General features: G+C 42.2%; 1 protein-coding gene across 2 annotated transcripts in view; it reads left to right on the top strand.

Moving 5' to 3' along the window:
* The window catches only part of LOC139771040 (dipeptidase 1), a 75,954-nt gene that overhangs the window by 27,134 nt on the left and 31,292 nt on the right, over positions 1 to 17,528 (top strand). For both annotated transcript variants that reach the window (XM_071703483.1, XM_071703493.1), the window contains exons 5-6: positions 4,700 to 4,850; positions 8,769 to 8,838. In XM_071703483.1, coding sequence (XP_071559584.1) covers positions 4,700 to 4,850; positions 8,769 to 8,838 — 221 coding nt within the window. The remainder of the gene's footprint in view (positions 1 to 4,699; positions 4,851 to 8,768; positions 8,839 to 17,528) is intronic.

Here is a 17,528-nt window from a genome sequence, read left to right as displayed (position 1 = left end):
ATGCACTTTAGACTGCGAGGAAGAAGCGCTATCCGGGAAAACGAGCAATCGCTTTTCCAACGTAAGAAGCATCTTTCGACCTCGTCGAATCCATTTCAGGATGATCCGTCGAACAGTTGAGTTTTCCAGGTGATGTTACACTAAAGAATTGGAAAAAAACGAGAGTGTAATAAGATCGATCCGGGAGAAACGTTTCTCTCGCATCAGTTCTCCTCTATTTTTAAAAGCGAAATTCCCACACAGAGGATGAGAGTCTCTCACGCAGCACTGAACAAATTTATTGATTCCATAAAAAATCTGATGATGATCCAATACACTCGTATTGGTAAAAATGTAACATAGTATTTTGACGCTTTTCGAAAATTTCATTTATACGATGAAATTTGTATGCCACTTTGTTCCATATTCGTTACTGCCGCATCGCAACAACAAATCGTTATAACGTTTTTCATTTGTTTTTTAAAAGACCTTTTTTTTAGAAAGGATTTGAATTTTTGATAATAATATTGGCTTCTCTTTTGCAAAAAGATTAAACAAATGTTAGTTCACTGAGATTTCAATAAAAATCAAAGAGATATACAGAAAAAAATTAAAAGATTAGGATGTGGTTCAGACACATTTTTATTTTAGAGATTTCAAACATACCGTGAATGAGATTTCAAACATACCATTGAATCAGTGAAGGAAAGAACAGAAAAAGTCCAATACAACATGATAAATCTGCGACATCATAAAAAAGAACAAGAAAAAGAACATTATTCCTGGTAAATAGCATTGCTTTATCGATTATCATGTGCATTTCTAAGAAAAGAAGGATTCGCGTTACAGAGAGAGTTGGATATTACGGGAAATAGTCATTACGCTTCTGTTTCTCCGCAAGCATTATATGAATAGAAATTACAGCCCCTGGGCAATGAAATGAATATTTCAACCAGACACGAACTTAAGCGATATTGACGTATCGCATTATATTAAATTTTTACGATATTTATTCAACGAAATCTCTGATAAAGTTATTCGAAGAAGTTTAAAGCGAAGGAGATTGAAGCGCATTTTGCTAAATATAGATTCGGGATTATCCGGTATATAGAAAATTCCATACAGATTCCTGAACTCTAATGGAATATGTCGAGTTTCTTTTTCGTTTTTTAATAAATAACATAAAATTCCTTCCATAGCTTTTCGCCACTACGGTTGCTATTGTTTCTCTCTTAACGTTCCGTTGCTTTCGATACTATTCCTCTATCCTTTTCCCTCTCTCTCTTTGTTATTTTTAATGCGTCTTATTTTGCGAGGATGTGTACACGTCAGACGAATTCCTAGAAAATTTCCTATATTTGGGGAGCAAATATTTGCTCCTGGATTTCGCCGTCCCGCTGTCACAATGCGCGCTGTCTAAGCGTAACGCAAATCCGATGGGAAGATGATAGAACACGAGGAAGATGCGCCGGATGGTAAATTCCGACTGGATTGGAAAAATGTCGGTCCGGCGCTGCCGACCGACGTGCTTCGTTCGATAACCCCGAATGTCGACGACTGCACGTCGCCGCGCCGCGCCGCGCCGCGCCGTATCCATATGTAAATGAACATAAAATACGCATATGTACGTTCATACATACGGACAGCTGATTGTACCGAAACCGACAGCTCGTCCACGTATTCTTCGCGTCGCGAATTTTTTCGCTGCTGATTAAAAAAGGCCAAGGTATCTCAGAGAAAGAGAATACAGACGCTCGCCGTAATTCTGCGACGTTGTTCTGCATTTTCGTGCGATATTTTCGAGTGTCGAATCTACCTCGAGGAATGACGTTTCTGGAGGAAAACAATTTTGCACGTACCGCCTATATGACTTCGTGTATCTGTCTCGACGGAAAAAGAAGGTCGCGTTTAATTTTCGGAGCTGCATTTGCGTCTCCGCAAAGAGAGAATCACGTACTTCACCGTACGCGCGCAATCTATTCTCGATTCATATTTTTCGAGGCATTACCTCCGCTTTACTGGCAGTGCGTTATGCGAGTGTTGATAGAAAGATAAACGATCGTATGTCACCGTAAAGCAAACCGCGTGCCCGTCTTTTTAAAAATATGCAAATTTCATGCACGTTACACACACGCGGTAGCGCGTTATCTCTCCCGGCTGGAAAAGGGGGTCGCGCGAGGAGAGTTCGCGAGCGAGAAAGTACAAAATATAGCACTTTGGGGAAGCAATCTGCCAGATGGAAGAAAGGGCGCCGCTAGAACGCGGAAGATGAGAAATTCCACGAGGAATGGAAGAATGTTCCTGAAACCATGGAGCCCCGCCGTAGCTCCTCCGATAATGTCGAAACGCTGGTCTTGGTATATACGTGCGCGGGCACGTACATACATTCGCATGCACTTCGTGCAGAATATATACGTGCATATGTACGTGCAGGGACACCCGAACCGATACACTCGCAGGTTCAAATGTATCAGCGTTACGTGCGGGCGGGTGCAAAAGTATAAATCGCGGGACGCACTAAATCAGGGGACCATCGACAGCACGCGTTTTATTCGCGTCACTCCTTTTTCGTCCGTTCGTCCATTAGAGAAGCCGTAATACAACGTAATCGCCGGCCGCGTCAACGGGAAAAATTAAAGCCGCGACAAATGACGTTTTCGCTATGACGCACGCGATTTATTTCAGGAAATGCGAAAATGCGGTCGGAAGAAGTGCATCGTTAAGCTTTTTGCCGTTTACAAGTCGGGGTTAGGAAAGGGACTCGTTGAGGGTCGAAAAGAGTCGGCGCTAAAGCGATCTTGAATAGACACGTCAGAAGTTTTCGTATTGAAAGATGGCTTCCGCGATCTGTCTTCCTAAAACAGGATTATACATTTAAAAAGTATGCAAATTGTAGTACAGGCACTCTCCTACTTACGAACTTTCGTTTCACAAACTTTCGCGAGTACGAACAAAATTATAATTCGTCAATGCCAGCGCTGTGAGTCGCTTGCATGAAAAAAAGATGTAGAACAATTTAATCTTGAAAGAATAATTCGTGCTTTTGTAATTTACGCAAATATATTTTGTATGTTCTTTTTTAAATTTTAAATAGAATAATAATTTTAAGCTTTACAAACGACTTTAACCTAAAACTGGCGTGTCCTGAAATCGTAAAATTGAATTTATTTCCGAAAACTATTTGTCCTATGCAAAAGCTCTGTCTGCATGAGCTCTTCAATTATCGATCGTTCGGCCGGCACGCGAGAGCGTAAGCACGTTGAACGTATTAAAAATATACACCGGTATACATCGTAACGATGCAACACAGGTCGTTATTATGTATTCCGGTTACTGCTTTTGTGATATTACCTCGCTGCGGAACGATATTTTTAGAAGCGCGATAATCCGCCGTCGGCGTCAAGTGTATTACTTCCACCTAGCTGCCGTGAATTCTTTGTAATTGGATGATAAATTACACCGCGCACTTTTTTCCCCTTTTATCGGACTCGTCCGTAAGCCACCATAAGCCGACATCGAAGTATCGCAGGCGGCCAGTAAGAATTCACATGGGGGAGAAAAAAGCGTTATAAATATATATTCGCGCGTATCTATGCAATTTTACGCAAACGTATTGACAGCGAGACACTTCGCGGACCCCCAACGCGTATCCAATAGGGTATTTTAATCAAATCCGCAAAACGCAGACCGCGAAATTGAATTTCCCGATACCGCCGACCAGATCTCGCGCCGCGCCGTCGAATTCGATTAAGCGATTAAATGTCGCAGATCGAATTCGCGGAACGCTGACAAAACGCCCGATTACCGACTGATTAAGAGCTCCGGCACCGTAAGCCGAGCTTTTCTTCGATCGGCTTGGATTTCGGGCTTTGGGCGTCGTACACCCGTCACCGGGTTAATTAACTTTTATTTACACTGTGTAATTAACGATCGTCGCGATGAGACATTCCCGATAATCACGGGCAATTTGAAAGATTTAATTAATCCGACGATCGGAGACATCGGATAAGCTCGCTTAATTATGATCCACGTGCATCGCACATTGTGCACGTAATTGAATTTTACACTCGCATCGTTCACGCTCGAATTGCGTAAAATAAAAGGGGAACATGGAAGTCGCGAAAAGATATTACGTTTAACTAAAGAATTTTTCTCCGATGGCACTTTCGTCCCGGACACAATTCCGGAACGTAGGTACATACATACGTCCATCGGGAGCGCGCGTTTCGGCGCGACTTCGTCGTTGTTTTCCGATGTTGTGCAAAGAGAATTTGCAAACTTCGCAGATCCACTTACCATCGGTATTACTTATCGAAAGCACGGCCGGAACTTTGTAACGATGTTCCAGCCGTTATTAGATTCACATGTCATTCGCGTTACGTGCAAAAGCTCGCAAGAATAAGATTATTCCGCCGAGAAAAGTTAATGGACGATGCACGATTTTAGACGAGACGTAAAAGAACTTCTTTCCGCTCTTTCGTAATGCTAAACGGTCGCGAGGGTTAAAAGTGCATCGTATGCGGGGTTTATCTGCCTGAGACACACGTCCGAAACATCCACCTCCGAGTTATCAGGATCACGTAATACAAATCTATCGTCCTGTCAGAGCAACGGTCCGTAATGATGACGAGACTCAGTTCCAGATTCTTGCTATTACTAATGCATAACGGCAACAGGAGAGAAGGGATAGCGCGAAGTAAGTTATAATACATGATTTCAGGTATCGAGCGGGCGCACAAAGAGGCTAGATTAGCGAGCTTAATAGGGGTCGAGGGAGGCCACGCTGTTGGAGCGAGTCTGGCGGTCCTGAGGATGCTGTACGAACTGGGCGCCAGGTATCTCACCCTCACGCACACGTGCAACACGCCTTGGTGAGTGTGCCAGCGCAGAAATAAGAGTGTCGGCGATTAGGTTCTAAAACGATGCGCAATGGAGAAGCGAAAGCAAAACGCGTTACACAAACGACCGGCGTCGGCGGCGTCCCGTTACACTCGTATCGCGCAAGCTACAATTTCGTTAGACTTCCTTATAGAGTTATATGTACATAAACTCAAGCTCCAAGTCAAACTCAAACCCGTTTTGTTCAAATCAAAGCGCCAAAAGCACTAAAAGCGATCTGATTAAGGCGAAAGATTGCTCGCTACCGCGCATGGCAACTTTCCAATGCTAAAACCGATCTATCGAAGCTCAAATATATTCCATTTTTCACAAATATCTTTGTAAGAATTCATCGTTAGAGCGTTACAAGATATCAGGAGCATATATCTAGCGAACGAAAAAGAGTCGTCGATGAAAATGGAACTTGCGCGCAGCGCAAAGTTTTCCCCGCTCCATCGCGGTTGGGATAAAAACTGAAATAAAAACGTATCACCCGATCTGCGTTGATGCGTAAATAGCGATTACAGTGTGGAATTTTATCGTCCGGCTAGGGAAAATGGGCCTTAAAGCCGCGCAATAACGCCGGTCATTGCGGCAGATGCAATCGCCGGTGCCTTTGCAGACAGGACCTTTCATCCGCGTTGCCCAGAGCAAAGCACATGGCCGACGGTAGTAATTTCGAGCCGTACAGTTTCATTCATTTCCCGTGCATTAAAAGCTATCGCTTTGAACGCGAGCAGTAAAACGTTTAACGTAAACGGATTAAAGTTCCTATATAATAGTTCGCGCGCGGACCGTAAGAGATCAACGGCATAACGTTACCGCGCTGTGCGTTTGGGCAGTAATCCGCAAAATTCACAGCATAGTTTTACGGTATTACCGTGGCCTTTCAAAGCCACGGCCGCATAGAAAAAAAAAACGGTAATTGCAGTGTCGAAGGATCAGTTATACAGGTTGTTCGATTTTGTAGAGTAAGCTCTTTATACTCCAAAAAATATTTCGGCTATTTCGTAAAGTTTTAATTTTTATAAAATCAACTTGTAAGCGATCAAACAATATGACACTTAAATCAATCTCATTGTAGAAAAAAATTTCGAAATCCTTATTTCTCAGAAAACACGAGAACCTGCGATAGCATAATTCATTCACATAAATATTCAATTATTATTTCGTTCTATTGCTTCTATATTAATGGCCAAAACTTTATCCAGCATTTAAATGTGTGTCTACATAAAAAATGATAGATGTAGTAAAAAGGAAGATAAATGTTCAATATTTTAGGAGAAAAAAGTAACTTCGACCCTTCTAAAAATTTAATTATACAATATTATCCCAGTCCTCGGTAAAGTTTAAGTCTTTTCCCGCACGTCGAACTGTTTCGTTTCGCGGATAGGGAGAATAATGTCGAGCGGGGATGTGGGATTACGTGAAGATCGTGCGGCCCAGCTGGTGCCGCGGCAAACAGTGTCGAAATATTGCCGTGCGACAAACAATGGACGCATTCGCGAGCGGCAGTGAACTTTTACGAGACGTCTCTCTACAGCTGCAAGACGAACGCGACAGAAAGCTTTTCGAACAAACTGATGTATCGCGGGAGTATCGCGCATTTCGACGCGCCATTCTCTTACAAAGTGGAATGAGCTCCGATCGATCTGTCTCTCCCGGTTTCGGCTTCCGATTTTATAGTGTCGCGTTCTGTTTTACGACGTCGCGATGAAGAATCGCTGCTCTATTATAGATAAATTTGATCGCATTATCGCGTTTATGGCTGGAATGGATTTATATTTTTCTTCCGAACTCTCTTTTCGCCACCTCATAAAGTTTCTCAATAAAGATTTTTTATCAAAACCGATGCAACACAAATTTCCGGTTAATTAGTGCGATGGCAATATTTTGAAATTTTTATGTGACGTTCCCTGCAATTTAATACTGTTATTTACTGATTACATCCAGATTAAATTCACGCGTTTTCGTCTCACTCAATTAGGTAACATGTTCATTACACACTCGTTATGTTCGAAATTACCTGAGGGGTAATTTAAACAAGAGGTACGGTTACGTAAAATATCACGTTTTAAAAGTTTCCTCAGCATTTTCGTATAACTAAGAATAAAAGAGAATTTTAGGCTATTTCGAGTAATACCTTCTTTATTACGCGATGTAATAAGAGACACGCAAGACGGCAATCAACGTGCTCAGCTTATTTCACGAGTATATTTAACCCGGTCTAAGGATACCTCCACGTTAATGAAAATACACGCAAAGCGCCGCGTCGATAAAAATCATCAAACAATAGGAGCGTTGCCAGGCATTGCCAGGCGCGATTTATTTCCGCGGCGATCCGGTATGCGATGACTGCAGTTATATTTCACGCGTCCCTGCTTTGTTCATCCGTTGCTTTGCAATTAAATCTCGCGTGTAACATGGTAAATCCCGCGCGGATTAATATATATTGTAACAATATTATACGCGTCCGTCGAACACCCGGTATTTTACGATAGATAGGGCGATTACGACGCACGGTCGAACAAAAATGCGGCGGACCCGTTGTTGCTGTCGCGCCTCTCCAGGCGCGCGACCATAAATCCGCGAAATCGCGTTTGCGCGCGCGACAGGTGCCCGATCGTTGAGTCCCGCGCGATTAAGTTCGATACGGCGGGAATGTCCACCGACGGAACCGTGTACAGCTTCGATTGGCCACTCGAAGCGAACGAGAGGGAAAGCCGCGAGATTTAATGGCGCGTGTCCGTCGCCGTCGCCGTCGTCGTTCGCAATTAAATCCGGCGATGCGGCTAGAACTTGTGGAGCCGATCTCGATAGTCGAGTCGAGGATAGTAACGCGACGGCCGATTATGGCTCGGTTATCGATTATCGCTACCATTATTGCCACCGCATCATTGCTCTATTCGCGACGGCTTAAGAGGATACGGCGCTAATGCGCACGATTGTCAGCGTGGTATTACCTCGAGTCCTCGAGCTGACGCCTAAAGCACGTCGTACATCTCGCATAATCCCATCTACATAAGATATTTAACTTCCCTTCGCCTCCCCGACGACGGTTGTTATCGCGATTAGTTGTGTGCCCCGGGAGAATTGGAATGGCGGTTATGTGATATGTGGACTAAAAGACATGTATACCGAGGAAAATGACTTCTAGAGAAAGCATTAGAGAAACTTATTTCTCCACGTTGACACGGAAACCGGTCGCTTTCTTTCGCATAAAAGCCATCCAATTCAACGGGACGTAATTTACTTGCGCGTTACGTGACAAGGTCCAATTATCAATATATCACGCTGCAGGAAAATACACTGTCGATCTCATCGATGATCCAAAAAGAGATGTTTATAATTATGTACTTCAAAATAGAACCGCAAAAATTGCGGATTAATATAGTCTATGTCAATTTTTATATCTAATAAAGCCGAAAGACGATGAAGTTTTTATAAAACTATGAATTACTCTCTTACAATTAGTCTATTCAGTTTTAAAATATCCGAAGATAGATAGCGTGTAAAATTTTTATCTAGTAGCCCGCGATCTGTCTACATGAAAATTTCTCTATTGTCTTTTCTATAAAATTGGGAAGTTGAAGGTATCGGTAATGAGAACTAAATTTAGGTTTACTTCGCAAAAGCATATATCGGTTCCAATAAACACCACTGTATAATGTAAACTCAATGAAGTCGCGTACCAGAATATTCCCGAGATCATTTGAAATAGAAATGAGTTAGTTGCGGTATGATTGCGAACTAGCCATTGTAGCTCGCCTCGAGCTACTGTCCTGTGACTAATTCTATTGCCGTATTATCGTTAGCATTACGGGGGCGTGGAAATCTATGATTAGAGGAAATTCTATCGCAATAACATTCACGATTGTAGCTACTGAGTTACTGACCTGTTGGTTCGTTAGGGCAGACTGCAGCACGGCGGACGAACCCGGTCAAGTGCCTCAAATCGGTGGTCTCTCGAATTTCGGCAAGGTGAGTAAGAAAAACATGTGCAAGCTCATATGTTAGCTACTTCAATATACATTGCGGTGCAAATTCTCATATTTGCAGTGAAAATCAATATCGAACAAGAATATATTGCGTGAAAGATAATAATGTACTGTTATTCATATGATAATATTCGTAATATTCCATTCCTTCTGAATTCTTCGCGAAGTTGTGAGATTTTACGGAAACCGCAAATGCATATTCCGATTATGGCATCGAGCACAATTTCACTATACGTTCCTCTATAAATCTATCACATTCTATAAAATTATTTTCGCAAAAATGTCATGCATCTCCCTTCGTCATACACGCGATGTAAAAAAAGATTGCAACCAGTGCTATCAATCCCGCTTGCTATTATTTATGACGCAGCCATACGTAAAATGGAATTGGAAAAAAAACAACATAGGTGTTCGCATATTGAAATGCAATACGATTTGATTGCGTTTCTTTTCGAAACAAATCTCTCGAAATTTTCCGGATTAACAGCTGTAAAGTTCGATTATGGTGTCAAACAGAATTAAAACGCACTTTCTGTCCGCTCTCTGCTCGTTGCGACAGAATGACCGATTTTGACCGCGTCAGCCATATTCAACTGAGAGTTTAATCGTAAATCTGGTGTGCTCCGCGCCGCTTGTATCGACGTGTCGTCCATAAATATACGGATTTCAATGAGAATTTAAACGAAAAATGGTTTCACCAAAGTGGAACCGAAATGTTTTTGGTTCAATCGGAGATCCATCGGGAACTGTGATATCGGATTTATTGCTGCGGCGATTTCGCGGGAGATCTGTGCGTATGCACAAGAAAAGCTCACGTTATAACGCAGTAATAGCATCGAATCTTATAACCATTTCCTCGTTGCACCGCATATCTCGGTCGCAAGAATAATAAAGTTAATGTTAATGCGATGTGTGTTGGTGTCGTATTTTATACTCCGGATATCACTGTTCACTAATGGAACATTAGACAGAAACCGTCAGTAGTTTGACATTGTACTCTTAATGGAATCATTATATATTCCTATTACATATTCCATATAATGAGCAAGTGATTATTCAATGTAACTGTCTTCAACGTTTCGACACTTTAAAAGTGTTTGTAAAACAAGCACTAAATTTCGGAAAACTCGATTTCGAGCAATCTACCCGATCGAGCTGATCCTCTGAAAACTACTAAAATGGATGGAGCATGTTTCGAAGTTCTACGGCACCATTGTTCGCTTACATGACGAAGGACGGTTAGTCCAACGGATTAGTGGTCGTTTCCAAATTTACTTCAACTCCCTGATACGCCGGCTCTGTCCATTACTGTTAGAGTAGCTACTTAACTTTTAATATGTAAATTTCATCGCCGAGAACTTTAAGAGCATTATATCCTTCTCTTCATAAAGGCTGAGGGATATTTTGCGAAAGATATATATTTTGAATAACTCGAGTTTATTAAAACGCTTTACAAGATACACCGGAGAAAATATTTTACGAGAATTCTGCATTTTCACAAGCAGCGAAATGCGCTCTCTCTCGAGAAAATCGTACGGTGATTAAAACAGTGGTGACTTTGACGACTAATTGCGCGAGTGGTAATATAATATCCGGTGTTAGTTTGAGGGTTAACTTCGCGCTACCAGTCCATTCGTAAACGATGACGCCATTCCTAGGCAATCACTTAAGAGCAATGCCGCCTCTCACCTTTCAAGGATATATCTTCCGCTTGTCAAACTTTAAGTTTCTCGCGAAAGTGTCACGTAGAAGGGTCGTTGCGAAACTTCACGCTAGGGAATAGTCTGAGCAACAGGGATGTCACTCGACAGTCTTCATCGATTTGGATGAGCTTAGGAAACAGCAACAATAAACTTTCCTCAGCCATTTCCAAGTTACGAAATTGCCGTAATTGATCCAGTTCCATTTGTGTCATTAACGTTGTTTCCGAGTGGCTCATTGAATTTATTTCGATTAGCGAACTGAATTCACTGGTAAATTGGCATTATAGGCTCTCTCTCGCGAACGAGCGAAGAAAGCGCGCTATAAGTTTCTCGAATCGTTTTTATATTTTTATATCCGTAATTAATTCAATATCCATTTAACTCGCTCGAAGTACTTTCACGCTGCTTTCCAATTAATCGATTTCTACGTAGTCTTAATCACCGTAGATGTTCCGTAACAGAAATTTTGATTGTGTTTGCGACAGTGGTATGGTTAAGTCCTTGCCGATCAAGGAGGAATTGAATTTGCACCACGGTGATGCTTCGAGCTGTTAGTTGCACGCTCAAACAAAGCTCTAAGAACTTTATCGCCGTGAGTGCGGGGAACTACCCACGATCTTGTTCCATTATCGATAGGGCTACGTTAGGAACAATGTTTAATGAAATCGTAACGTTTGTGCGAGATCTTTCTTTCATTTCTGATCAACTTGAAAAGCTTTGCGCATATATTTCATATATAAATTTATTGTCGAGCTTTGTATTCAAACAGTACGCTCTTTCATATTTTCTACGAAGCAGAATTAACTGCTCTAATTGTTTAAAATTAAACTTACTGCTTAATTCACGCCTACGGCATGCGTCTACGGCATGTCTACGGAGATAAAATACGCGTCACTCGTTGCAAACAGCGGCGAAGGAATTTTCTCAAGTTCTTCCCGCGAGAAGATGCACTTGCTATCTCATTCATATTTTATGTGTAAAGTAAGGCCAGTCTTTCCCATTGCGCGTTTATCCGTCCGTACTGACGGATATCATCCGCGGCGTCGTTCTTCAATGCGCGGCAAATGGTCAGGAGCAGGAAATAGAAAGCAGGAGAGAAAGAGAGACGGAGAGAAAGTCGCAGACGATCCCAAGGGCATTTTTCGACGGCCGAAGACGCATGCGAATGACTTTAGGGATGTGGTACAAGTGTAAACCAACCGCGGACGTAGAAATTGCTCAAATATTCAGTGGAAATGGCGCGACGGTGCACCGACCCTTATCCTTTTGGGACAAAGAGAGATTTATTGTGTCTTCATCGCGTCTAACTCGATACAAACGCGCGTCAAGACGTAAGTAAAATCTCGCTTAAGATCTGCATGATGATTTTCGTTTTATAATGGCTGAAAACTGTGAACTAGAAGATAGATCTATTAAATCTAAAGTAGATAGGGATAAAGAGATTACTGTGCGAGTGTGACATACCAAAAGGTATACCAAGATATATATATATATTTTTCCATTTGCCTTTTAGATTTGCAACACGCTATGCAGCATAGATTGCATTTAGTCCAAATTGTCGGAAACGAAAACAAACGGGATTGCTAACCGTGACAGATGTTGCAAATACGTAACGCACATACTCTTTGGTTGACTCCTTTGCAATGAGCATTTCGTGTCACGTTCTCATGGTACTTTAACGGTATTCTGTAGATTCGCATCTTATTCCACGTGCGGAACGTAAGGTGGAAAATCCCGGATTCTGGTAGGCGGTACCGCGGACGTGCACGATTAAAAATTCATAGAAAATCTTCGAGTCGGTACGATTTTACGGAATCTTGGATTTACCCGAACTTCCGGAAAAAGTTCAATTGCATTAGTTCGATTGTATCGCTATGAGAATCGGTTTCGTGCGCAAAACTTCCTTGATCGCTCAGAGACCATTTCGATATACAAATAAATTATTTAAAAAATATTATCTGTTATTTTTTTACGAGTCGAAATACCGTGAACTTCTGCAGGTATCATAATATTGCAAAATTGAATAGTTTCCTGGAATCTCTTACAAATACCACAAAATTACCATGACATTGTTTGGGCACTCAAGTGAATTATAACGCCCCATTAAAAGGGTTAAAGTAGAATTGCGTGTAACTTTTTTCTCGCGGTTTGCGGCTCGAGTTTACAATTATTAATGCGAGTGAAAGGAAACGTTAACCGTGACGAATCCCCCTTTGTTCCTAAAAAGCCCGCCACTTCTAACGGCCAAAGCCACTTTCGTCCCGCCATTCGGGAAAATACCAACGACGTGCTTCCCAGACGTTCGTCGAGAGCCGCAGCGTATTTTCGCGGCGCAGAGGAATAGGGGGAGGGGGGGGGGCACGCAACTGCAACTGAAACGGAGCACTTCCGTCGACGTGCGGAATTTACATCGCTCGCATATTCGTAGGCGAGTTAACGCGACTCGTCGTTGTCGTTGTCGTCATCGTCATCGTCGTTGTCGGTGGTTCTCGCTTTCGCCAGTAAAACAAGACGAGTACGACGCGTTTTAACGGCGGTGGCGATAACGTAGAACGGAGTAGAACCGTGCGCCACACTGTAGTAGAACACATTTCGATAGCGAATTTTTTTCAGGAAAAAAACGAGAAATGCGAAACTTTGATTGCTCCGTGACTAATGCAAAATACATTGATATTTGTTGATGCAATATTATAGACGTCAACGAAAAGGCTTCGCTATAGAATAAGGTTTTTAATTAAAACAAGGAAAATTAATTAGAAGAAACCTCCACTTTCGCTAAGGAAAATGTATAAAATTGTAGATATATTTTTAGAAAAAAGGTTATATTAAATTTTTGCGCGAACTTTCATAAAATTTCATTTAACTACGACTTTTTGGATTACTTATTTTGCAACTAAAAAGGAAGATCACGGCTGTGGCCAGCGCTGTTCGGACGAGTTTTTGCTGAGTTGTATTCGTGGCATTCTTGAAGAAAATATGCAAACGGCCGTCACGACGTCTCCTTTATTTTCGAGATATTTGCAATTCAAAGTTTGCAATTAACTTTCGCATCGACTTATAAGCAAATATGAACTATATACATTCTTATCATTGTCAAATATCTTCTTAAACAATGATGATGATGTGATAAGGATTACTTGAAGTGACCTGGAGATACATATACCTATATATAATTTTGTAACGCTTCAAATCCAATAATATCTCTAAACTATTTTGTAGCATCACCAACAAACAATATAACGTCGTAACTCACGTTTCGCGTCCAATATCGACGCGACATCAACGAGATGGAGGAATTTCGAGACGAAAATTCTTGCTCGCGCCAATACACGATTCTCTGCTTAGCGAGCTGACTTCGATTCTCCAAGTATCGACTGCAATTGACCGGACAGATTCGTGCGCCATTCGAGCGATTCGGCCTGCTTCTGACACGTTAGCTATTTACGTTCGCAAACTCTCTTGTTTCACCTCGTCCCTCGTCCACGCCACACTTGAGCCTCCTCTACTTCAACCCTCCATCGTTTTAGGCCCTTCTCGTTTCCCTTGAGGGTAACAGTTTTTGAAATACTGCGAAATTTCACGGATGAACTTCATGAATCCTTATTGCCGAATCTACTGCGAGGCACAGAAAAGCCAAATCGCGAAATGGGAGCTCCAAAATGAAACGAACACAGTGCGTTAAGAAAATCAAATTACAATCTTCGCATTCTCTTCAGTGTGAACTAGATCTTGATTTTTGTCAACGTTGTATTGGTCCCTGGATGAATATTTTTTTTGTATGGACGCGTATGGTGGTGCAAACATTTTATTTTGCAGATTTAACGACACGCACGTGCATTTCGTTGCGTTCCCAATTCAATGGGCCACGGACTTTCCACCGTTTTTCATTCGCAACATGTACGCGTGCGAAAAGCCAGAGTTGAAATTCCTGTTATTGACAGGTCGAATTTTTAATATCGTGCTCTCATACTTCGTGAATTCCAAACTGCAAAAATAATTGCATTAGCTCGATTTTCTACACGCACTCAGTCTTTCTAATAGATTTTTGGATATAACGCCGAAATAGTTTTAGCGAAAGAAATATTGTCAAAACAATTCATTTTAAGCCATTTGAGAGCGGACACTTCTCTAAAACTATTAGCGAAGGTATGCAACGCAATATCAAATTTAAATAAAGGCTATAGATTTTTATTGCGAAAGGCCAAAATTTGTAATGCCTGATATTTTCTATAACATATTTCTCATTCCACGGAATTGCTCCGCATCTCTCCACATGATCTAATCCGTAAGTTTATCTTATTCTCGTTTCCTTGTTTCTCGCGGTTCTGTACTCTGCTCTCTTTCTTTCTCTCTTTCATCTTTTTCTTACACCATCACTTCTTACGAGCGGTGACACCACGAGTGTAGCGAGACCGGCGGAAGCCATTTCCGTGGCACAGCCATAATTTACGTAACTGCATAATTCTTCTTGTTTCCACTTATGCAATAGGAACAACGGCTGCGCCGTGCTCGTAAAGATAAAAAATTGTCACCAAGCTCCCGAGATTGCTGGGCGTCCGCGGTAGTATTTCACTTTTACGGAGTCTCTCTTCACACGGCTAACCGGTGATTCTCCCGCGTCCCATCTTCTTCACCTTTCCCCTTTACCTTTCATTCTCCATTCGCGTCTCCGCCTTGTGTCCCCTTTCACGATATCGGACCGGCTTTAACGCGACGCCGATTAAGATCTAAAGAGCCCTCTCGGCGTGTTTCCATTTCCTCCGAAGGAGATCTCGGCGAGCACCCTCATCGAGAGACGTTCTCCTTCAACATGATCCACGCGCATACACCGAGCTTAAATCAGACAACCACTTCTGCCGGGTGTTTGCCCTCGCAGCATCAGCAGTGAAATCATGTAACATGGTAATCGCGTTGCACGGCATGTATCTATTGTGCTGGGGGAAACGGCGATGCCGAGCTACCTTCAGGGACGATTCGCACAATAATCGTACGCGCCGCGCATTTCACGGGCCGGGTCCCAGTAGACAATCGGCGGAATAAAGGATTCCGATCGAGCCGGTAAACTGCGTTCCGATAATGACTCTGCCGATCGCAGTTATCTTATTTTTGAAATTGCAGCTCCGCCGCGTAGAATGGGGCTGGTCGTTCCGATGCTTGTAGAACGGAGAAAGGAGGAAGTTTAATAGGAACTCGCGGAATGAGCGTTGGGACCGCAGCCAAATAGCGAGGTCTCGATTATATTGATGGCGAGCATAAACAGGAAAAAAGTTCCGTACCATCTTATTATCTTCAGCAACTAGATAGATGACAAAATTATTTTTCTAATTAGTTCAAAAAAATCGACGAAAGTTTTTATCGTATTTTATCTCAACGTAAATAGCGTTTGACAGTTTAATATTTCAAACTGAATCCAAATTTTCTCTCGCGTCAGAATTTAAACATCAACGACGCATGCCTCGGGATTAATCAATCGATCTTTAAAACTTGGACGGATCGTTGAAACATACACATCTGCGACAGTTTATTTATGTACGAAAGTTCACGCGGTGTCAGCCCGTCGTCGCAAACGATCCAGATTGGGTTCGTTCCGGGACATCGATAACCGGCATTAAACCTTATATCGATTCGAGTGTGTTGAAACATCTGGTCCAGCAAACGTTCAAAACTTCCATGCACTGGATGTAGACGGTCTCTGTCAAGGGGCGAACTCGACACCGATACGATTCGGTGCCCAGGATGGTCGAGGGCCCCTCTCCAACTCAGCAACATTCGACGCAATCAATTCGGTTGGTTGGCTGGCTTAACTGTTCCGATATTCCGTCATCTGGGACAGTGTCGAGTCGACGTGTCTGTTTGGAACAATCAAACTGGCGCGATTTAATCTACTGAATTTGTCGATGAAACTGCCGTCGTCGTGTTCGACGGTGTAAATGATGTTTCCTTCGCATACCGAACCGTCTCACCGCTTGATCCTCGAAATCACATAAACGTTTTCATTTATCATCGACGAAAATCGAATGTCCTCCTCTTCAAATCATTCTTTTCTCATGTCCCTGCTCATAACTAGCGTGGGATGCCCATGTTATTTCCAGTGACAATTTTTTGACTACAATCCATTATTATAAATAAATAATGCAGAAAAATTTCTTCTACGTCTTCCTACGTCTTAACAGCATATATTAAATTACATCCGACAGGTATTCGCGAAGCATTCGCGAATATTTAGGGCTTTTTGAATATTCAGGTACTTGAGAATTCGTCGACCTCTTTCCCAGTTTCTTCCGCAGTGCTCTTTCCGCTTCTTGACGATGAAAAAGGGATCGACCTAGCTGCACGCTGGCTAACTGTGCCTCCGTTGAACCGAAAGTCGGGACATTATAAATCTTCACGTACCGTGAACCAGCCGACACGCTACTAAAACCGTGAGAAGTGATGCGCATTATCTGCAAGACTACGACAGATTTTGCCGGTCCTCCTATTGCCTCTCTTTCTCTTCCTCCCGCACGACCCATTTACGTCGCGTCTGTCTTATCTATCGTATCGACACGATTTCGAGTAAATAAGCTGACGTTCTGCGCGCCAGTAGAAAAGGAATCGGGCGTTTCCCGCTTCGAGTCACGGATTACAGAAAGCACGGAGGATCCACTCGACCGTAAAAAAGCTCGCGATCAAGATGGATGGATGAAGTAGAATGTTTCCCAGGGAGTTTCCATTTGGAAATCTAGCGGAATAATTCAAATGTAACTTTTTATGACGCGAAGAACAGTCATTTCGCAACGATATAAAGCGCACGAACGGTACGGCATATTTATAGGAAACTTTCTTTATATCCCAGAGAAGAAAATATGTATAAAGAGCATTCCTCGGAACGATCATAATTTTAATCATTTTTCTTCATACATATGATTAACGTACAATTTACTCACACAAGTTGATCTGATATATATCTAATATATATCTTCCATTCGTT

Source organism: Temnothorax nylanderi, unplaced genomic scaffold, assembly GCF_030848795.1.
Source record: "Temnothorax nylanderi isolate EJ_2023f unplaced genomic scaffold, tnyl_v1.0 TNYL_tig0003_pilon, whole genome shotgun sequence".
NCBI classification, from domain to species: Eukaryota; Metazoa; Arthropoda; class Insecta; order Hymenoptera; family Formicidae; genus Temnothorax; species Temnothorax nylanderi.
Note: the sequence above shows the minus strand (reverse complement) of the source record. Positions and strands in the feature narration are given on the sequence as shown.